The sequence below is a fragment of the Cavia porcellus genome, unplaced genomic scaffold, assembly GCF_034190915.1.
Source record: "Cavia porcellus strain 051 isolate PalLab524CR breed Dunkin Hartley unplaced genomic scaffold, mCavPor4.1 scaffold_29, whole genome shotgun sequence".
NCBI classification, from domain to species: Eukaryota; Metazoa; Chordata; class Mammalia; order Rodentia; family Caviidae; genus Cavia; species Cavia porcellus.
The window spans coordinates 27,012,594-27,030,265 of NW_026947512.1; the positions used below are offsets into that span (position 1 = coordinate 27,012,594).

The following is a 17,672-nucleotide window of genomic DNA, read 5'->3' on the forward strand; positions in this document are numbered from 1 at the left end:
AATTGATGGTGAAATATGATACTTCCATGACAAAGAACAGCTGAAGAACTTCATGAACAACAAACCAACCCTGCAAAAAATATTGAAAGACAGTTTAGATACACAAAGGAAAAACCACTAAGCAAAGCAAATAATTAAACAGAACAGAAAGATAAAGATGCAACAGCAGAGAGAGAACATGCCAACAATAAACCAGCATTTAACAGTAATAACCATTAATGTAAATGGTCTCAATGCACCAATCAAAAGAAACAGACTAGCAGAATGGATCGAGAAACAAAATCCAACCATATGCTGTTTACAGGAAATCCATATAACCCAGAAGGATACTCACAGACTGAAAGTCAAACGATGGAAAACAATACTTCATGCAGCAGAAACCCAAAAAAAAGGCAGGAGTAGCCATTCTGTTTGCAGACAACGTGAACTTTAAACTAACAATGACCATAAAGGACAATGAAGGTCACTACATACTCTTAAGGGGAAAACTCCAAGAGGAAGAGATAACTATCTTAGATATATATGCACCAAACTCCAGAGCACCCAGTTATATAAAACAACTATTAACAGAAATGAAAACTCAAATTATCAGTAACACAATTGTAACAGGAGACCTTAATACACCATCGACACCAAGGGACAGATCAACGAGACAGAAAATGAGCAAAGAAATAACAGAACTGAATCACACCTGCGAACAAATGGGTTTGATAGACATATACAGAATTTTCCACCCAACAACATCAGAATACACATTCTTCTCAGCAGTCCATGGATCATTCTCTAAAATAGACCATATATTAGCCCACAGAACATATTTAAACAAATGCAAAAGAGTTGAAATCATCCCTTGCATGTTATCAGATTATAGCGCTCTGAAATTAGAAATTAATGATAAAAGATACTGCAAAAATCCCGCAAACACATGGAAACTGAATAACATACTTTTGAGTAATCAGTGGGTCACAGAAGAAATTAAAGAAGAAATTAAACAATACCTAAAAGAAAATGAAAATGCAGATACAACTTACCGGAATTTGTGGGATGCAATGAAAGCCGTCCTCAGAGGAAAATTTATTGCACTGAGTTCCCACATCAGGAAAACAGAATGAATACAAATAAATAACTTGATGCTACATCTCAAACAGCTAGAAAAAGAAGAGCAAGTCAAGCCCAAAGCCAAAGGAAGAGAGGAAATTATAAAAATCAGAGCAGAAATCAATGCAATAGAGACTAAGAAAACAATCTAAAGAATCAATGAATCAAAGAGTTGGTTCTTTGACAGAATAAACAAAATCGATAAGCCCCTAGCCAACCTTATTAACAAAAGGGAAGAAAAAGCTCAAATTCATGCAATAAGAAATGAAAAAGGTGAAATCACTACAGACCCAATAGAAATACAGAAGATCATCAACACCTATTTCGAAAACCTCTACTCTCAAAAGTTTGATAACACAGAAAAAATAGACAGATTCTTAGAAACATATGAAGTACCAAAACTAGATCAAGAGGATGTAAAACTGTTGAATAACCAAATCTCTGTTAATGAAATTGAAAATATAATTAAGTCCTTACCTACAAAGAAGAGCCCAGGCCCAGATGGATTCACTGCAGAATTCTACAAGAAATACAAAGAAGACCTAATGCCGACACTCCTCAAACTATTCAATGAAATTGAAAGGGAAGCAATCCTTACTAAGTCATTCCTGGAAGCAAATATTACTCTAGTACCAAAACCTGAGAAAGACCCAACTAAAAAAGAGAACTATAGACCGATCTCCCTAATGAACACAGATGCAAAAATCCTCAATAAAATATTGGCAAATACGATGCAGCAAATCATCAAGAAGATTATACACCATGACCAAGTGGATTCATCCCAGGAATGTAAGGATGGTTCAACATACATAAATCAATAAATGTAATCCACCATATCAATAAAGCCAAAAGTAAGAATCACATGATCATTTATATAGATGCAGAAAAAGCCTTCGATAAGGCTCAACATTTATTCATGATAAGAACTTTACAGAAAATTGGAATAGATGGTCTTTACCTCAATATAATAAAGGCCATTTATGACAAACCAACAGCCAGCATCATACTAAATGGCCAAAAATTGAAAGCCTTTACTTTAAAATCAGGCACAAGACAAGGATGTCCCTTATCACTGCTCCTATTTAATATAGTACTAGAAATACTAGCCAGAGCATATAGTATTGGAAGTACTAGCCAGAGCAATTAGGCAAGAGAGAGAAATAAAAGGGGTAAAGATAGGAAAAGAAGAAGTTAAATTATCATTGTTTGCAGATGACATGATACTCTACATAGAAGACCCCCTAAACTCCATGGAAAGACTCTTGGATACAATAAATAAATTCAGTAATGTGGCTGGATACAAAATCAATACTCAGAAATCAATAGCATTCCTATACACGAACAACAAAATCACAGAGAGGGAAATAAGAGAAACTACGCTCTTCACATTAGCAAGCAAAAAAATGAAATATTTAGGAATTACTCTTATGAAAGAAGTGAAAGACTTATACAGTGAAAATTATAATACACTGAAGAAAGAAATTGAAGATGATCTCAGTAAATGGAAAGACATCCCTTGCTCATGGATAGGAAGAACAAACATTGTGATAATGGCCATTCTCCCAAAACTGTTATACAGATTCAATGCAATCCCAATAAAAATACCATCAACATACCTTATAGATCTAGAGAAATCACTCCTAAATTTCATCTGGAACCAGAAGAGACCTAGAATAGCAAAGGCAATTCTAAGCAGCAAACACAAAGCAGGAGACATCACAATCCCTGACTTGAAGTTATACTACAAAGCAACATTAGTAAAATCAACATGGTATTGGAATCAAAACAGAGCCTAAGATCAATGGAATGGATTAGAAGATACAACCACAACTACAAACACACTCAACCACCTTATCTTTGATAAAAGAACCAAGCAGGTTACTGGAAGAATGACGGTTTCTTTAATAAATGGTGCTGGAAAAACTGTCTCTCCATTTGCCAAAAACTAAAGCTAGACCGATGTCTATCACCATGTACTAAATTAAAATCTAAATGGGTCAAAGATTTGAATATTAAAACAGAAACACTAAATCTATTGAAGACAAATTGGGTAGAAACCTTGAAGACATAGGAGTAGGTAGAGAATTCATGAACAGGACTCAAACTGCACAGGAAATACTTCCCAGAATCAATAACTGGGACCACTTCTTATTAAAAAGTTTCTGCATGTCAAAAGAAATCTCCAGCATAGTGAAAAGAAAACCCACAAACTGGGAAAAGATTTTAGTGAACTCTCTCTCAGACAAGGGACTCTTGTCTAAAACATATAAAGAATTAAAAAAAACTCAGACCCCCCAAATTCAAAGATCCAATCCAAAAATGGGCATCTGAGATGAATACGCACTTCTCAGATGAAGAAAGGCAAATGGCAAATAAATATATAAAAAAATGCTCATCATCATTGGTCATTAGAGAAATGCAAATTAAAACCACACTGAGATACCATCTCACTCCTGAAAGAATGGCCAGGATCAAGAAAACCAACAACAACAAATGCTGGAGAGGCTGTGGGGAAAAAGGAGCTCTCCTGCACTGTTGGTGGGAGTGTAGACTGGTGCAGCCTTTGTGGGGGTCAGTCTGGAGATTTCTCAAAAAGCTGGGATTGGAAGTCCCATTTATTCCAGCTATTCAACTTCTAGGCACATTCCCAGAAGAACTGAAAGCATCATACCACAGTGATATATGTGCACCTATTTTTATAGCAGCACAATTTGTAATCGCCAGATCTTGGAAACAACCCAAGTGTCCATCAACTGAGGAATGGATAAAAAAGTTGTGGTATTTCTATACAATGGAGTTTTATTCAGCTATAAAGAAGGATCACACTGAGATATTTATCAATAAATGGGCGCAGGTTGAGACCATACTCATAAGTGAAATAAATCAATCTCGCATGTGTGAATACAGAATAGTTTCCCTAATGTAAGTAATGATTCAACTATATAAAAATATGTGGTAATCATGATTCCCCATTATGTGGCCTTGAAGCCTTACAAAGTTTTCACTTATTAATTGGAAAGGCTTTATTCTGGGCTTCTTGATATGGAAATATTTGAAGCTATAGTATATGAAGGTTTATTCAAATATTTCAAGGAAAAAGACAGACACTATGGTAACTACTATTAAGTCGGGTTATTTGGTGGTGAAGCACTAGGTTGCTGAAACTGTCATGCTTTGACCTGTATTGTTATATTGTTGTGTCCTGTTTTATATCAATCTCTCCCTTAGTCTTTAAAAAAAATTATTTAGTTATTTCTTATGTTTGTTTTAATTAAGGGGAAAATTTAAAAAATTAGCAGGATATATAATAGTAACTTTTTTTGATTTCCTATTAACTTGTTTTGAAGTCCTGTAATACTCCCACGATCTTGTTTTGACTGATTAGACTCTGTTCCATTCTGTATGATAGTATCAAGTTTGAGGGTATAGGCAACTACTTTGAAGGCAATAAGATTCACTAAGATGCCCATTCTGGTTTGACTATTGTCTCCTTTGGAAGTCCTGTAATGTTTACAATGCTTAAGTTTTATTGGTCTTGTTCTCTACTGTTTTGTTCAAACGAACTGTTTTGTTTATAATATCTAATGAGATAGACAATTCTTTTTAAGGAAACAAGAGACATCGTTGATAACCATTGTTGATAACCTTGTACTCTGTTTTACATCATGTGCTATGTCTATCCTTGGTTTTGACTGACAGCTTTGTTTTACCATATTTTACTTTATTCTCTCCCCCCCCAAAAGTAATAAGAACTAAGGAGTAATAAAACCCAAAATGTGTAAATTTTGTTGTAAAAAAGAGAGGGGAAAAAAAGAGCTCTAAAGGATACAACAGCAAGTGTGTTTAGGGGTGTTAAATAGCTGACCATATTAATGTTTTTGGTTGGATCATTGAACACAACTGTTTGCAGTCTCACTGTTTGAATGTCCACTTTGTATTCTTTGATACTGTGATTTGAGCAACTATTTCTAAGATGATAATATGTAATCTATTAACTGGTGATTTCTTACTGTTATTTTTTTTTTGTAGTTCTGTATTACTTGTACCCTTACACCGCTTTGTTTTGTGTTTTTCTCTTTTTTCTTTAAAATAAAATTTTTTTAAAAAGACAAATTTCCTTGGTATTTTAGTCTTTTGAATCTCACCCATAGCTACTGGTAATAAAAAATGACCCAGTGAAGGTACGGCTATTGAAGTCCCAATAGGTGGAGATAGAAAATCCTCATTGTCCACTCCAGTAGGCTGTATCCAGCCTGGAGCCCACTGACACTACCCCAAAATGCCAAATATAATTTCTCTCTATTCTTGTTCCATTTATTTACAGGTAACTGAGGTCATCAGTAGGAAGAAATGGAAAATTCCTGATATAAAAAGAAAAGAAAAGAAAGCCCTAATAGCTATGGAAATGTCCCTGAAGAACCAATGCAGGTTTAATTTATTACAAGTGACCAACCTCATCATGAATGATTTTTGCTTCCCACAATAGGAACAGAGACTGAGTGGAGGGCAAGTTTCTCCTAGATAGGGATCACTAAAAGTCTTACCAGAATCAAATGTCTGAGCTGCCTACTGCTCAAGTCGAAATTCAGGAGATAGAACTTGAAATGGAATCAGACTGACAAGGCTACACCTAATGAAGATGGAGGAGATACCTCCTCTGACTTCCAACTCTTCTCAAGCAGAGACGTGTGAGAGGTTTATATGGAGAGAGGAGCCAGTAAGACTGCAGGCTTGGTCTTCATCAGCAAGAGTGTCTTCAGAATTTAAACCTAAATAACTGTGGACACTCTTTAAGTTTCAGACTGTTGGTAAAGGGATTTTAAAGGTTTAATTAGAAAATGTGATGCTAATTCTTTTAAGGACAAATTCCAGAAAAAGCTGCCTTGTTAGAGTTCGAGGTGTGGGTGGTCCCTCTGATCCAGATGGTACATGCCATAAAGAATGGAGCAATTCGGGGCTGGGGATTTAGCTCAGCGGCATAAGCACCTGCCTTGAAAGCAGGCAGTCGTGAGTTCAATCCCTGGTACCGGTAAAAATGAAAAAGCCAAAAAAAAAAAAAAAAAAAAAAAAAAAAAAAAAAAAGAATGGAGCAATTCATGTGGTGGTATTTATTCTGAAGATTTGCAGCATATAAAAGCTATGAGGGTATGGCAGCCACCACCTAGAATCCAAAGGACGTAGAGGATGACCTGGTGATTCAGGCAGAGTGTTTTTACAGAGTTTGATCCACCACCGAGAGTTCTCACTAGGTTAATTCCAAACAAAAAAAGTGAAATCAAGATGAAAGCCACAAAAAGTAAGTATCTAGTATGTCCCCCACAGGAGCAGAGCCAACAAAGTAAATCCTACTTAGGGAAATTCACAGTAGAGCCTGGGAATGGGGTAGCTGGGAAATTCACAGTGTAGAACTATACCAGTGCAACAGGAACGAAGCATGAGCTGAGCCCAACAAAGCTGTTAGAATAGATGTTTCAAAGTCCTTGTGGGCTCAAGATTCACACAGATGAAGTAAGACATGGAGGCAAGTAAAATTGTTTTGCACCTTTAAGACATGTATTGTTTTCTATCGCAAACATTAATAAAAATAAGTGAGAAAAAAGTCATTGTTGGCTTTGGGTTTTGACTTGCTTGGTTCCTGTTACTCCTTTCATTATTATTTCTCCTTTTAAAGGGAAATATCTATCTCACCACAGACCCACAGAGGTGTTTAGGAAGTGAGATAGTTTTGATTTTATTGTTCCACAGCTGCAGGTAATTTGCCTCAATACAACTCATGCTTTTATTCTTACTTATATCCAATTTAGATATGGCTTAGGCTCAAGATACTAGAACTAATGTTGGAATGAGTTAGTTTTGAGGCTATTGAATTGCACTGAGATTGAGGTCTCCAGAGATCGCCAGGTGCTCATGCGTTTATGAGATGGTTATATTATGAGGACACCAGACCTGACTTGCTGCTGGGAAGAGGTGGGTCACTGACACTGTGAGGGCAATGGAGGTGGGACCCTGGAGGGCACATCTTCTTCACTGGCTCTGCCCTGCCCTCTCTTCTGCCTTGTTCCCACTGTGTGACCAGCTTTCTTCTACCCAGGTGTTGTCATCCTGTTGTTTCTGCCTTAGAACCAGCTGACCATGGACTGTGATTTTTAGCCAAAGTAAACCTGTCCTATAAGTTCTGGGTGTCAAGTATTTTATTCCAGCAATAAGGAAATTGACTAAGACAAAGTGAAAATGGCATATTTGAGCCTATAATTCCAGAACTCAGGAGACTGAGGCAGGAGTGTCACCACTAGTTTGAGACCATTCTGGGCTACACAGTGAAGCCAAACAAACCTGAACTGAGCTATGTAGTGGGATGTTGTATCAAAAAAGTCATACTAAACAAAGAAACAAGCACAGGATGCTACATTTATCAAATATCAAGTTTTCTATTATGGCAACAGGAAATGAACTAAGATAATGGACATTTTTGGTTTAACTCTGATCTTAGTTGAAAACTTTTCAACTTCTCAGCATCAAATACATTGTTGGCTTTGGGCTAATAATACAAGTGGAGCATCCTTAATGCAAATGATTTGGGCCACACTTTTTAGATTTTAGAATTTTTATACGTAGTAAGATGTCTTGCACGTGGACTTTAGCCTAAATACAAAACATGTCACAACTCAAACCCCTTGGATACTCTCACTCATACATTTATCTCACCATTACTGGCAATGTGTCTTTTACTGTAATTAGTATTTTATATTTTGACATTCATTGTGTGTTTTAATCACCACTTCTGCACTTTATAAATATACCCTGAAGATACTTTTATAAAATATTTTATATAATTTTGTGCAGGAAACAAATTATCATGGTGTACAGTTTTCTATACATAGTATTAATACTTATAAAATTTCAAAATGAAGCATTTCAGATTTTGAGTTTTTAATTAAGGCTACTAGATATGTGTATGGTCTTTATTGTCTTGAGGTAATTTCCTCTATGCTAAATTTATCAAAATGTATAAAAATCAGAACCATATTTATTATTGTTGAATGTTTGTTCTGCACCTATTGATAGTCATATAATTTTGTTCACCATTCTCTTAGTTGGTGCATATAAATGTTTTAGTGATATATATCAAGCCATTCTTGCATTCCAGAAATAAATCACACTTGATCAAGTTTTATGGTTCTTAAAATATTTTGTTGTATTAAGTTTTCCAACTGAGGAATGTTGCGTCTACATGCATGTCGGATATTCATCAAGTATATTCGGCCTGTAATTTCTTGCACTATCCCTGTGTTGTTCTGGTGTTACAATAACAATGATATTAATAAATGAGTTTGGACAAAAGTCTGCATTATTTTCTCTTCATTTCTGACTTTATTTTTGTTTTCTAGTATGGCTAGAAGATTTTTATATAGTTATATAGACAACACAGCTTTAATTTTTGTTAAAGATTTGTTTGTATTATCAAATGTGTTAGACTAATATATATGATAAGCTCATACATTTAATAATTTTTGCATTCATTTATTAATAGTTAAATAATAAGTGGTAATTGTGTATATTTGTACTCAGGTGTGATTTTGGTTTTCATACATTTATAAGTGATAGAATTTTAAAGTTGGAGACAATATCCTCTTCACACATTGTGAAGCAAAGCCTCTCAGAGATACACACATTGTGAAGCAAAGCCTCTCATAACTCGGGAGTTATGTAGAATTCTTTGGGAGACTTGAGACAGTGATGGTGGAAAGAGACAAACACTGAAGTAATTCCATTTCTTGCCATAGTTTTGTAAAAACGATATATAGCACTTTGATTTGTCAAGTTTGAATGCAATATTTTAAGAAGTGTGCCACTGGCCTCTCAAATTCTAAACACGTCACTGTACAACAACCAAAATTTCCATTTATGATTAAAAAATGAATTGAGCAATACTTAAAAATAAAACAGAGAACTAGATTGCTAATAAAAATTCTGAATAAAGCCAAACATACTAATGCTTTTAACCATAATTAATATTACGTACATTTCAGACACAACTGGGATAGTCCATGTGACCATCACGACACATCACACGTAAAGATTTTGAAGTTGGTGAACTATATCCATCTTTACATTTAAATTCAACTGTATCACCTGATGGGGAATAAAGCTTCTGGTTTTTTTTCCACATGAGTGTTAAATTATGTTTTTCCATAGTGTCTTCTAATATTACACATGGTTCTGAAAAAAAGATCATAATTTATTAAGTAGCATGCAAATTTTCTATAAAGACCATTATTCAGTTTCCCAGTAGACTGTTTCATGCTTCAGGAATTCTTGCTAGAAATGCTTTCCCAAGAAACCAGAAAAATATCATAAAAATTTAAATAAAGTTAAAATGGTAAATGATGTAAAAATGTTTCTCATGTGTGATAATCAGATGTTGAAATGAAAGATTCACAGAATCAATCATATTAAGACTTTTGCTTTTTAGATTCTATTATGGCTGTTTGCATTTGATTCAGTTACTGATCAAAGGGTGTAAACTTTGAATTACAAGACATATAAGATTGAGGATTTAATGTACAGCATGTTAGCTCTAGTTAATAATACTACATTGTTCACTTGACATTGATAAGAGGGCAGATTTGAAGTTTCTCAAATCACACATAAGCAAAATAGTTACTGTGGTTAAGGATGAATGCGAAAATAAGTGGTGGTAATTTTTATTATAAATACAACAAATTGTGATACCTGGCAAATGAAGGTACTGGGGGGAAAGCATGGCTATAAACGTCACCATATGCTTAGGCCAGCACCAGCATTTAGCAGCAGGACAGAATGCTCCAGTTCCTGCTGCCATACTGCTGCCTACATGGTTCCTGCCACCACCCTGCCTCCACGCTGTGTCTGACCATGTACTCTGGGCAAGGCTGGCCCAGAGGGTTACAGAGGGCTTGCTGCACTCCCAGTTAGCTTTCTCCATTCAGTCTGGTCTCATAACACTGTCTAGCTTTTATTTCCTTATATATTCATATCTCATTGAAGTCAACCATTCAGCAGAATCGTTGCTGTTACTCTGACTGTTCTGTTATAGAGAGAAAATATCCTATTCGTTGCCCTGAGTTTTCCAGAATTCCAGAGAATATTGAAGCACTTACTTAAGCATATGGGTGGTTTGGACCACTCTCCGTTTTTACATACTATTTGCTGGTCACCCTGAAGTTCATATAAGTTCTGGCACTGATATTCTACAGTTGAGTGTGGAAGATATGCTGCTAAAGGGAAAGAAGTAATGTCTCCATTGGCAATAGATGGGGGAGGCCCACATTTTCCTGTGGAATCTAAAAAGAAAATCAATTGATTTTATTGACGGACAAATCAAAATACAGGCTAAATGTGCTACGCATAATATCAAAACTTTTGTGAGTTCTGTTAACAGAAATGATTGCTCGAAGAAACTGTAATCATATAAACTAACAGTTACATTTTAAGTCCTACCTCTCACCTTCCAGAAAGTATAGATAAAGCATCAATGAATATGTCTGCTTTGCAGTGCTACAGTATTGCAAATGTGTTAAAGGCTAAAACGATAGCTAGCTGCAATAGCAATAAAAGTACCTTGTTTTCTTATAGATAACATACTGTGTTCCTAATTGTATTGCTAATCAGTTTTTATTTTCATTATGAAACAAATATCAACTCTTGAAAAAGTCAAAGCATATACTTGTACAAGGTAAAAATGATTAATGATTTGCTGATACAAGCATAAGGAGCACAAAATATTTTTATGTATTTCTTATACTAAGCACTACACAATAAAAATATTTAAAAGTATTTTTAAAAACATAAGAGGACTTAGGAAGATACAGAGAATTCAATCAGCACAGGAGCTTCATAGGTAAAGGAATGGCAGAGCTGTGTATGATCTGAGTTCTTCGTTAGAGTGCCAGCTATCTTAGATGTGACATAGAAGACTACAATTATGATGTGTGAGGAAAATCCCCAAAGGGCACTCATCTCTTCAGCCAAAGGATTAAGAAAGGCATAGGCTTAGCAAGATCAAGACATTGTTTTAAATAATATCTCACCTACTCTAGGCAAACCACTTTAAGGCACTGACTGACAACTCCTATATGACCTAATAGACTGCTTATACACTGAGATGGCCAGATATCTGTCTCCTCCCCTATAATACCAGCAGGATTTAAATAATTCTGAAACCCTGGACTTAAAGTCTAGACATCCTGGATTTAAGCAGTATGAAAGTCATGTAAACCTACTAAACAATACAATACAAAATATTTTGAAATAAAATACACAAACTGTCTAGAACAAAGTTAAAATTCATTCATCATACTAAAGATCAGAAAAGACAGCAAAAGAGAAGACAGACATGACATAGACACTGAAACTTAGAACTGATAGGAACTTAAAATTGATTGATGCAACAGGAATGGAAAACAAAAATAAAACAAAATGGAACCTTATTGGATGGGCTTCGTAGCCTGGAAATAATGGACAGATACAGCTATGGACTTGAAAATAGAAGAGCTGAAATTCCTTGGACTAAAAATACACTGAAAACCAAAATACAAATTAATCTCAGAGACTTATAATAAAAAAATTGGAGACCCATGAGACAGAGGTAAGGACACTGAGTTGAAAAAAAGATAGTTTTAATATTTGACACAAGGCATGAAGAATAAGCCCAATGAAACTCATTCCAATACATTTTATAATGAAATCCACATGAATACACATTGTAATGAAAACAGCCAAAGAGAAACTGCATTACTTATGAGAGACTAGAATGAAATGACAATGGACTTCTTAGCTGTGACTATGGAGGCCAGATAAGAAAGTGACAGGGCCTCAGATTCTACATCTGTTGACTCTATCCTAAAGGTACAAATAAAGAAATTATCAAAGGAAGACCAAGAGAATGTGTTTCCCTCAGAATTATCCTTAGAATATAACTAAGGAAATGAAAAAGGTAAGTTGATTGTGACTTTAGGAAGGAGAAAAAAAGCTATGTAATTGGCAAAAGAAAGATATACAATAGATTGTGCTTCTCATGAGTTTGTTCAGCTATATTTGATGTTCTGGAATAAAGTTTTGTCACTTGATAATGACTATCAATGCATGTATCGAAAATGCTAAAGTAATTTTATTTAATATATGAGAAAGACAAATGGATTTAAATTGAGGTAAAGTCTCCATAATGCAGTTGAAGTGTAAAATGGCCACAGTTCTACAGGATAAAAAAAAATACATGTTCCAATACATGAAACAACAATTAAAAAAAAATGGTGTTAGCCATGTTATCAGAGATGCATCACTGAATAGTAGATACAAATCAAAATGAAATTCTTTAAAAATATTTTCCAAAAAGAAAGAAAGAAAAGGGAAATAGCACTCAGAAAACAAATAGACAAGGCCCCTAATATATTGATAATTATTTTGAATATAAATTATTTAAATATGCCAGTTGTAAGATCAAGAATAGCAAAGTGGATAGACAGATAAGATCCAAATATTGACTTCCTACATAAAACTCACTTCAACCTGAAAAACAGCAATAATCTAGATGAAAGAAGAGAAAATATTCCTGATATAATTAATTTTTTAAAAAAGGAAAATTTTTCTTTATTTCTTGAACTCTAAATATTGGAGCACCTCATGATTGAGTGCTCAAACTTGTGATAAATACAGTAATTCCCAGCATGTTTTCAATCAATTACATATCTTCAAATATAACTTCTACACTGAAGATACTCAAATTTTTATCCCATTGTATGATCAACCTAAATTTATATACCTTTCTATGATCACTCTTCAACTGCCTGTTCTGTGTCTCACAGAGGTTATCAAAAGATAACTGTCAGTTATACATAGCACAAAATGTATAATTGGATGTCTTAAGGTTTCAAGTAAAAAATTCCCAACTGTTCCTTAAATCAGAATTAATCTTTTTTGATAAAATTATGTCATAATGATATCATAAATCTTTGCTCAAGCTGCCACAGAATTAAAATATTAACAATGCCATTTTATTTGATTTAAAATATATTCCTCAAGAATCACAATTTATTCCTGCATTATATTTTATCCAAACTATGTCTTCAAAATAATTTTGGGAAATAGGCTACTTTACCTTTACACAGAGGTGGTTCTGTCCAAGTTCCATTTAGACACATTACTTCTGCATCTCCAAACATTTCAAACTGTTTGTTACATTGGTACTGTACTCTTTCACCAGGTGGATACTTAGCCATCTGGTCTGATATTATAGTAGCATTTTTCACTATTGGTGGATTCACACAGGAAATATCTGAATACAAAGACAAAAATGAACTCTACCCACTTTAGTAAAAAAATAAATGAATTACCAAATATATTTCAAAGGGTACTGAAAAACACTAAGTAAACATTCAAAAGGGACATTGCTGATTTCAGTAAGTTTACATGTAATATGAGGACAAGAAGGTACAGCAATATTTTTGTAAGAGTTAAGCTTTATATCCTCAAATTTCTTCCCCATTCTCCAGTGCAACACGGACACACGTTTTACTCCTTGGAAGCCAGTGAAAAAATTCCTTGATAATCTCCCTTTGAATTTGGTACAATAAATACAACAAGTTCTGAAAATGTTACATGAATTTGAAAATTAAAAAAAAAATGGGAACATGGTTTAACAACATTAGTTGTTAGTGAACTGGTGTTTTTAAGTGCATTTCTTAAACATAAATGCAAAGAGGCACGTTCTTGAGAATAAAGAATTAGGAACACAGTTTGAAGAATAACATAGATAAATGAAGAATATTTTCAATCATAAATCCAGAAAATATAGAAATGTATACTTATAAAACAATGGTTTAGTATTTTTGAAAATGTTTAAGGATACTGTGATGAAAAACGTAAAATTCATCAGAGAATGTTTTAGGTGCGTGGATAGTTAACAACAGTTTACAGCAATAGTTCACAAACCATTGCATGCATAAAATTCCTCAGAAAACTTTATTTTAAAGCACTTTCTAAATTTTCAAGGTCCTAAGTCTATATGTTTTGGTTTAGAGGTCTAAGTTGAGCTTATGAATGTTTTGCGTGTCTAATGACTGAATGATGATGATGCTACCTACTGGTCCAGGGACCACATTTTGAGGACCACTGGGCTGTGAGATTAGCCAGTGGTTATTCAATTTCATTATTTCAAAACATAACCTTAGTTTTGGTCTAAAAATGAGTGCATACTTATATTTTTAAGGATGGTAGAGATCATTCTATAGTTCCCAAGACAATTTAATAAATTTATTGTAAAAATCTATCCAAGTACCTTTGCATTTTGGCTCTCCTATCCATTTGCCATTAACACATGTCACAGTATCAGAACCTTCCAAGTGGTAAGAGCTTGGACATCTGTAGGTCACTTGTTCTCCTGACCTATAAAAATCCTTCTTCTGTTGTGCAAGTAAGACACCTTCAAAGGTAGGCACATTAAAGCAATCTGTTCCTGAAAAAAATGGATCAAATAGTATTTACTCAGTAAATTTTATAGTATGTAATGTATAATAATTATACTCTAAAATAATTTTAGCTACATATGGAACCAGTAAATAATATGCAATATGCTTCCTATAACTTGGAAAGATACATTCACAATTTTCACTTAATTACATTGACTTTTTTTCTTTTGGTACCGCGAATTGAACTCAGGACCTCACGTTTGCCAGGCACACACTGTGCCACTAAGTTGCAACTGTGTCACTGAGTTGACTGTTAAAATTTATTGGAAGTACAGTATAAGGTGATAATATCAAATTCCTGATGAAATATTAGTGACTTAATGCTTGAGATCACACTGTTGACACTCAAATTATTTTGTCCGTCCTTGACATCTATACTATAAATTTGTACTTTTTAGCTCTGTTCAAATGTAAGTTGCTTATAGTAATTTTTCAAAATTTTAGAAAAATACATGGTTGTGCTGAGGTCACAGACAGGAGATTGAATAATGATGAGTTTGATGAGTAGGGGTGGCTGGGCTGCAGAAACAGAAAGGAGAAGTTTGGGAATGTACATCAGAGGATTCTGACAGTTCATAGAAAATGATGTGAAAATGAAATGATATGGCTGATCGTAATAGTTTTTTTTTATCACTAAGGCTACAATTCTCTGCCTTATTTCAGAACCTTTAAGTGATATCTTGTAAAATTCTAGAATGATAGCTTATAATCTTATTTGTATCATTTACACAATGAATTGAGATATTCTATACACATAAAATAAACTTAAATACACTATACTTATGCAGATTGGTGGAGTGGACCAATTTCTTCCTAAACATCTTATAAAAGCAGGTCCATTAATTCCAAATCCTTCCAAGCAGTTGTATGTAACTTCTGCTCCATATTGATAATTTTCTAACTCTTGGTACACAAAACCATTAGGAATTGAAGGTGGAGATTCACAAGGAAGCCCTAAAAGTAAAATAATGAAAGAATTAATCGGTTTCATTAATTCAGAAATTTAATTTTATGCACTAGTTTTCACTTAAAAGAATGAAATGGTACTATAGCAGCTACTATAACATTCCAGAGAAGGTTAATAAATGCCTCCTAAATCCAAATCCCACCTGTCAAACTGTGGCAAACTGAGTAGCAATTTGAAGACAACACTGGAAATATATTTAAGAGGTAGCCAAAACCTCTCTAATCAGTCATGACTGACAAAAGCAGACATACACAGAGTTCCTTTAGAAAGATGCCATGTATTTTAAGAACTCAGAAAAGACTCTGTAGGAGAGACATGTAAAAATATTTAAAAAACCTGTTTGGCAAGGCAAACTCTTCAATCTACATAGATAGATAATTCATATTCACTATACATCATAATTTTAAAGAATCCAGAATAAAATATTAGTCCATGATGAATCAACAAAATAAATAATGATGAAACTGACGATTTGGCACAAGGTGCTTGAATGCTAAATACATAATTGAATATATTAATATAAATATGTAAATGAAAATCCATATTACTTTATCCTCTTGTTTTCCTAAAAATATTTTTAAAGTTTTTAATAAAAATCTTTTCTAAAATATTAATTTCTGACAGAGTCTTGTCAAATCACTCCACCTGAGCTCAGACTTGTGATCTTCTCAAAAACACATTAGTTTTAATGATTTGTTCTAAAACCAAAATGGTCATTTTTCAGACTGCCCTTACCAATGCACTCAGGTGGCAAACTCCATTTGCCCAAGTGACATGTTATCCCTTGTCCTGAAGACAACACGAAGCCATCTTCACAAGTATAATTTAATTTGGTACCATGTGCATACAGTCTCCGTTGACGGGTTTCTTTCCTTTCTTTTGAAGGTCCAGATGAGTCAATAATAGTTCCATAGTTTATACGAGGCGGTTGAGAACAAGCAATTTTCTCTACATGAAGAGCAGAATCAAAGGGTAAAGTAGAAATAGAAAGTTTAAATTGAACAACAAAATCAAACATTGTTGAGTTATATCTCCACGATGCTTATGCTGTCATGCTCTTGTTCAAAATCCCCCCCCACCTGTGTCCTATTCATTATATAGTGTAAAATAAATACAAAGAGAATTTTATCTGGCATTTACACAACTTTCCAAACAGTTATCTATATAAGGTTCACAGAAGGGAAAAACAATGACTGATAGATAGATGTAGTTGGAACATAATTTATAGTTTTAGATAGAGTGTAATGGATATAGAGAAGGCCTTCAAATCTTTCATTTATCTAGAACACAAGAAATTATGAACCATAACTGCTAAAGCACAATAAAGCAAGTTATATACAGTACCACTGACCTACACAGTGTGGCAACGAGTGCCATACTCCTTGTTTGCACACAATTTCTTCTGTTCCCAGAAGTAAATAATTTTCTTGGCAAAGAATAGATACCCTTTCTCCATCTTTATATTTCACAGTGGTGATCATATTTTGAGCTTTGGGAATCTGAGGTGGAGGTGCACATAAGGGTTTTTCTACTTCTGGAACACAATAAAAACAGATTCAAACCATTATAACAATATATTAAAAGACTACCAATACATCAAAATTCAATAATTATGAATAATAACTTATAATGTAACATTCTATGTTTATATATTTTATAATTTTAAGTTTTTATTGCAGTTCAATATTACCTATTCTTATGGTCTTCTTTGTGGTTTATTTTTTCAAGTAGTTTTGTATAATTGTATAAAGCTTATTTTAATTATTTCTAAGCTTTAGGTTGTATTATGAGCTTATACTTTCAATGGCAAGCAGCAAAAAATAAATATAGGTGTTTTAGAGATGAAAATGTATTGGAATTAAATATATTGAGATCAGATTTAAACCATCATGAGATGCAATAGTAATGGAAGATAATTGCAAAGAGAAAAGTTTATTTAGTTAATAATTGGCATTGATTTTTGTTTAACCTAATTATTACATATTTATATTCTTTTGGCCTTAACATTTAGTAACTCACCTACACGATTCAGAGCTATAGGAACTAATGAGACACATTCAGTGTAATACGCATACAGCTTTGCTTGAGTTCCATAGTTATTA

General features: G+C 33.9%; 1 protein-coding gene across 1 annotated transcript in view; it reads right to left on the reverse strand.

Annotated features, from left to right (window-relative positions):
- Window positions 1-8,446: 8,446 nt before the first annotated feature.
- Window positions 8,447-17,672, reverse strand: part of LOC100733902 (complement factor H) — a 97,171-nt gene continuing 87,945 nt past the window's right edge. The window contains exons 16-22 of the mRNA XM_063239868.1: window positions 16,922-17,104; window positions 16,306-16,518; window positions 15,384-15,557; window positions 14,414-14,590; window positions 13,235-13,411; window positions 10,239-10,421; window positions 8,447-9,318 (exon numbers count right to left, since the gene is read on the reverse strand). Coding sequence (XP_063095938.1) covers window positions 9,125-9,318; window positions 10,239-10,421; window positions 13,235-13,411; window positions 14,414-14,590; window positions 15,384-15,557; window positions 16,306-16,518; window positions 16,922-17,104 — 1,301 coding nt within the window. The 3' untranslated portion in view covers window positions 8,447-9,124. The remainder of the gene's footprint in view (window positions 9,319-10,238; window positions 10,422-13,234; window positions 13,412-14,413; window positions 14,591-15,383; window positions 15,558-16,305; window positions 16,519-16,921; window positions 17,105-17,672) is intronic.